A 6,025-nucleotide genomic window follows, 5' to 3' on the forward strand; every position below is an offset into this window, starting at 1 on the left:
CTCAGCAGATGCCTTGGAGATGCATAGAGAGGACCAGAGGCTCTTGCCCATCTTGGTGCAAGATGAATGATATCCCCATGTGTATAGTTTCCCTTCACACCTCCACGGCACCCTCACAGGGGAGGATGTGGGGATGGGCACTCTTTAACAGCCGTGGCACCTGTGAAAGCATTAGGGATACTCCCACATCAGACCACTGCTGTCTCAGGCGCTTCACGCCATCCTGCAGCCCCCAGAGCGGAGGAGAGCCCCTCCACCACCCCGTCCCCCTGTGCAGCGCGGGGTGGGCATGGTCCTACAGGGTGCTGGGGCTGGGGACAGCTGCCCGAGGGTGGAGGTGGCAGCATCTCCCCCGTGGAAAAGAAGCAGGAGTGTTTCTATCCCTTCTGGTGTCCTCCCTGCTGCAGGCTGGTGCCAAAGAGAGCCCTTCTCCTCACAGCTGTGGGCTCATGGAGCAAGGAGACACCCCAGGGCTCCCACCAGGTTGCTCCAAGAGAGAAACAAGCAAACAAAAAAAAAAATCACTTTCTCACTTGAACCCTAATTTCAAATTGCACTGTTGTTCCAAACAAGGATAAATGAGAGATTAACGGGGAGCTGTAAGTCAGGGGTGGCTCCCCCTCATGGTTTATAAAGCAAGAGAAGAAGACAAATCAAGAGCCAGGAGGCTGCACTGCTGCTACCACAGCCAACCTGCCGAAAGGTCCCTGAGCCCTGCCAAGCTGCTTTGAAGCAGGAGAATGAGGAAGCCAAAAGCCCCCAGAGGAAGGCAGGGGTGACCCACAGAAAGTGTCCCCGTCTCTCTTCCCGTGAGCTGGTGAGCTGCCCCGGCACAGCACCCTGCTGCAGCACTGCCGAGTGCCCACTGACGGCCAAAGCCAGGCCCACGCACACGAATGCAGCAGAAAAAAGGGGAAAAGCAGAATGAACGCCCTCCGAGCAGGTGCTGCCAGATTGTCCGAAGGGTGCCTGGGCTGCTCACCTGCAGCAGGGGCTGGTGCTACTCAGCAGCCACGGGAAGAAGAATGCTTCCATGCCATTTGCATGCTGCTTCTGCTGCTCTACAGTCCTCCCCGCAGTGGCGTACCAGACAAATACTGTTACTTATCAGTTCTCTGCAAGAAGAGAATTTTACAGATTCCTCTCCTGCCAAACACTGTTGAAGACTGTTACTTCCGAGCGCTTGCCAAGGGCCTGATCTGGCCAGCTGCTTAATATCAGAGTGCTTCGTGCTTTCCAGCTTGTGATAAGCATCTGGGCAGGCAGGGTTAAGGCCAGCATCCCAGCTAGTCACAGTCCTGAGGAAGGTCTTGCATGCCTGAAAGCCTGGCTGTTTTTTCCAATTATGTCAGTGGAGCTAATAAAAGTGATTACCTCTTTCCACCAGCCCTGCCTTTCTCATTGATCCCACAGGCCGTTCTTCAAATGTCACCCAGCAAGGAGGGAGCACACATCCAGGTATAAAAAGAGAAAAGATTAGCGTGATGACAAAGCAGCGTGGTCAGTGGTGCAGATGTGCTGCACGAAACAAGTGAGACGTGCCTGGTTTTGACACCCTCTAAGCCCAAGGAACCCAGAGCGAGGCATTTTGGGGTGGGCTGGGGCTCTCCCCAGCACTTTAGGCAGCGTAAGAAGTGCAAACTTTACTGCCTTCCTAACCTCTCCTCTGAGGTTTGGTATTATATTTGCTTAAATAAGAAGCCTTGAATATGCTGGAGAGCTAATAACTACTCAAAAGCACAGATAAAGGCATGCAAACCTCGAAAGCAACTCAGACTTTGGGTGATGAAGTTTATTTTTATGTGGGGTAAAGTCCCGCCTTTATTTTGAACCTGTGGTCACTCGTCCCACTTGGTGTGGGTCATGGCTGCATAGCCAAGGGCAGAAATCTGCTCAAGCCATGGGCCCACACCGACACACCTCACACAGGTGAACAAAGATTGCCAACACAAGCAAGAGCTGCAGAGTCAAGGAAGAAAAATCAGCCTTTCTCTGCTTCCTCCACCACATCCTGTTAACCAAAGCAGAGGCTCAGGATTCTTTGAATGTAGTACAACAAAGGCAAAATATTTAGATGTAAGCTGGGCTTGCTGATTTTCTGGATGCGGATGTGGAGTGTGGAAACAGCGCAGGGAAGCCACTAGTTAAGGAAGATCCCTGCCTAGACAGAAACCTCGTATCACTGAAACTGCTTTTCATCGTATTTCCTGATTCCAGCACCTCATTTGCCCCTGTGTTTTAAACCATAAAGCTTCCTCTCCGTGCTCCTATAAATAGCCCGGGCACAGACGGGGTGCGACACAGACGCCTGGCAGGCTGCAGCGTGGGGCTGGCAGGGTGAAGGCTGCTCCCCGCTGCAGCCCCGCCACGGCAGCCGGTGCCCGGCCCTCGGCACCGCGGCACGGCCTTGCCATCCGGGAGAAATGGGGCAGAATCATGAAGCCCCATCAGACTCTGGCAGCTGGCGTGTTTCAAACAAGATTTAACATTAGCAACTGCTTAATTGCTAATGAAGGCAGGAGTCCTCCACTGCCTCTGCCGCAGGAGGGCCATGGTGCAGCACCCAACGAGATGCCGGGCAAAAGCAACTCTTTCTATTCTCCCTTTCTGCAGCATAAGGCAATTTTAGAACCACAGCCTTCAGGCTTCGCTGTCACCTCCGCAAGCCCCCCCGGGCCCGCAGGCAGCGTGAGGTATCTCTGCGGGAGGGCATCACGAGGCTGGACAGCGTCAGTACAGAGCAATGGGCAGAAATGAAACTCCAGCAGCAGCGTTATCTCCCGTTAGGTGAAAAGGAAGTTTGCAGGATTCCTTAGTCCTTATTGAGCAAATTTGTTTGCTTTGGAGGGAAATACTTGTGACAGTGTCCGGGGCTAACCACACGCCTGGCTGCAGCGTGGCAGTGCGTGGCGGTCGCGCAGCAGTCGCGCAACTCCCGGGACAGCTGAGGGGTGCCTGTGCCCTTGACCGGCTCCGGGATTTCTGGGGTTGGGCTGCGGCTCCAGCACTCGGATGCACCCCACCTCCCTGGCTGCGCGGGTGCCCACCGGGGCGCTGGGCTGGGGGTGAAGCTGCAGCAATGGTGCTGGGCTGGGGGCCAGGAGGGGCAGAGTGGGTGACCTCCTGGCGCAAAGTGTCACCAGTGAGGGTGGGGGCTCTCAGGAAAGCCAAAGCCCAGTGTCCAGCCAGGGACAAAGTGTGAGCGCCAGCGTCCTCAGGGTTTTCCTGGTGCCGCGTGTCCTGGACACGGGACGCACAGGGTGCGGGGTCTGGGGCAGGGAGCGCGCAGGGTGCGTGGGTGGGGTGGGAGGTGTGGGGACACCCCGAGGCAGGGAGGGCACGCGGGGTGTGGGGGTACGTTTGGGGCAAGGGGTGCGGGGACACCCTTGGGGCAGGGAGCGCGTGTGTGGCACTCGTAGGTGGAAGGTGTGGGGACACTGAAGGGCAGGCAGCGCGTGGGGACGCATGTAGGGTGGAAAGCACAGGGACACCCTGGGGCGGGGACACGCGTGGGCGGGGGGGGGCGCGCGCGCAGGCACCCCGCGGGGGGGGGCGTACGCTTGGAGCGGGGGGAGACCACGGGGGGGGGGGGGAGCGGGCGTGGGGCGCGGGGGCACGGCGGGGCTGCGGCACGCGTGGGCGGGGGGGAGCGCGCGGGGCGGGGACACGCGTGGGGCAGGCGGTCGGGGCGAGGGGGGCGCGGGGGGGGGGGGCGAGGTGCGCGCGGGGCGCGGCGCGGGCTGCCATTGGCTGTGGCGGGCTGATGTCACAAGCGGGTGTTGCTATAAGCTCCGCGGCGCCTAACGGGCTGGGGTAGTGGGGCGGGCGCGCGGTGGCCGCGCGCGGGACGGTGCGGGACGGGACGGGACGGGACGGGACGGGACAGGACAGGACAGGACAGGACAGGACAGGACAGGACAGTGCGGGACGAGACGGTCCGGTCCGGTCCCAAGCGGTCCCGTCTGCTCCGGTGCGGTGCGGTCCGGTCCGGTGCGGTGCGGTCCCAGGCAGGCACAGCGGGAGCGCCCCCGCGCCCAGCCCGCCCCGCACCTGCCGTCCCGTATGCGCGGCGCCCGGTGCAGCGCTGCCGCGGAGGAGCCTTAGGCAAAGCCAAGCCCCCGCCGCCTGCCCGGGGGGCTGCTGGGGGGAGGGGGGGGGAGGGCCATGGGGGTGGCGGGCGCCGAGCTGCCCGGCGGCAACGTCAGCGCCAACCAGAGCGCCGCCGACCCCACGCTGTCACGGGATGTGTGGATGGTGGGCATGGGGATCCTCATGTCGGTCATCGTGCTGGCCATCGTCTTCGGCAACGTGCTGGTGATCACCGCCATCGCCCGGTTCCAGCGCCTGCAGACGGTCACCAACTGCTTCATCACCTCGCTGGCCTGCGCTGACCTGGTGATGGGGCTGGCCGTGGTGCCCTTCGGCGCCAGCCACATCATCATGGATATGTGGAAGTTCGGGAACTTCTGGTGTGACTTCTGGACCTCCCTGGACGTGCTCTGCGTCACAGCCAGCATCGAGACCCTCTGCGTCATTGCCGTGGACCGGTACTTCGCCATCACCTCCCCTTTTAAGTACCAGAGCCTGCTGACCAAGAGCAAGGCACGCGTGGTCATCCTCGTGGTGTGGGTGGTCTCAGCCCTCACCTCCTTCTTGCCCATCCAGATGCACTGGTACCGGGCAGATCATCACGAGGCCATCATGTGCTATGAGGAGGACACGTGTTGTGACTTCTTCACCAACCAAGCCTATGCCATTGCCTCCTCCATCATCTCCTTCTACCTGCCGCTCGTGGTCATGGTATTCGTGTACGCCAGGGTCTTCCAGGTGGCCAAGAAGCAGTTGCAGAAGATAGACAAGAGCGAGGGGAGGTTTCACACCCAGAACAAGGAGCAGGAGCAGAAAGGGGGAGCTGGGCACCGCCGTTCCTCCAAGTTCTTCTTGAAGGAGCACAAGGCCCTCAAGACCCTGGGCATCATCATGGGCACCTTCACGCTGTGCTGGCTGCCCTTCTTCATCGTCAACATTGTGCACGTCATCCAGGACGATGTCATACCCAAGTACGTGTACATCCTCTTGAACTGGCTAGGCTATGTCAACTCTGCCTTCAACCCTTTGATCTACTGCCGGAGCCCGGACTTCAGGTATGCCTTCCAGGAGCTCCTGTGCCTCCGCAGGTCCGCCCTGAAGATGTATGCCAATGGCTACTCAAACAGCAACGGCAAGAGCGACTACAACGAGGAGGACAACGGCTACCCTCTGGCATCGGACAAGACCTGCGAGTTGCTCTGCGAAGAGGGCTCCTTCTCTCAGCCCGAGGACTTTTTGCACTGCAAAGGTACTGTGCCTAGCGGGTAGCTTCGAGACGCGACAGGCTCTGGCGCGGCACACATCGGTGATAAGGAGGAGCCTTTCTCTCTAAGGAGAAGCAAACCCCCCAGTAATAATAATAATGATCCTCTTCTAGAGCGCGCCTGAAATCTAATGGCTGCAAGAAACCCAAAACTCAGCAAACCTTCTGCAAACGGGGGGGGGGGGGGGGGCGGGGTTTGCCCCGGGCAGGGTCGGGCGGGCTGCCTGCAGTCTACCTGTTCGGCGGCGCGACCAGGGGTCCCTTGAGCGGGGGGGGGTGGGGGGGAATGTCAGGCTGTGCAGAAAGCTCGTCGCCGGAGGAACTTCCTGGCCGCGGCCGGTGTTGAACTACCTCATGACCTTGCTGCTGGCGGCTGCGGCGGCAGCGCCGTGCGGGGCGGCGGGAGCGGGAGCGGGGCCGGGGCTGCAGCCCCCGCCCCGGCGCCCCGCGGGGGTCTTCCCCGTTCCCTTCTCGTAACCGAGCCGGGGGCCGCGGGAGCCCTGCCCGGCCGGGAGGGCAGCCTCGGGCGGTGGTGCCAGGGTTGCCCAGCCCAGGGGACCGCGCGGAGATGGCAAAATCCCCGCGGAGGGGATGCGAGGAGCGGAGGCGAGCGCGGCTCGGCGGGGCTGTGCCGGATCCGCGGCTCTTGCCGTCCGTGGGCCAGTTTAAACA

The 6,025-nt window shown here is 60.9% G+C and overlaps 1 protein-coding gene across 1 annotated transcript; it reads left to right on the forward strand.

The window, feature by feature from the left end:
• The first annotated feature begins 4,164 nt into the window (after positions 1–4,164).
• Positions 4,165–5,358, forward strand: ADRB2 (adrenoceptor beta 2). Its single transcript, XM_009491872.2, has one exon. The coding sequence runs from the start codon at positions 4,165–4,167 to the stop codon at positions 5,356–5,358; it is 1,194 nt and encodes a 397-aa protein (XP_009490147.2).
• The last annotated feature ends 667 nt before the right edge of the window (positions 5,359–6,025 follow it).

Source organism: Pelecanus crispus, chromosome 8, assembly GCF_030463565.1.
Source record: "Pelecanus crispus isolate bPelCri1 chromosome 8, bPelCri1.pri, whole genome shotgun sequence".
Lineage (NCBI taxonomy): Eukaryota > Metazoa > Chordata > Aves > Pelecaniformes > Pelecanidae > Pelecanus > Pelecanus crispus.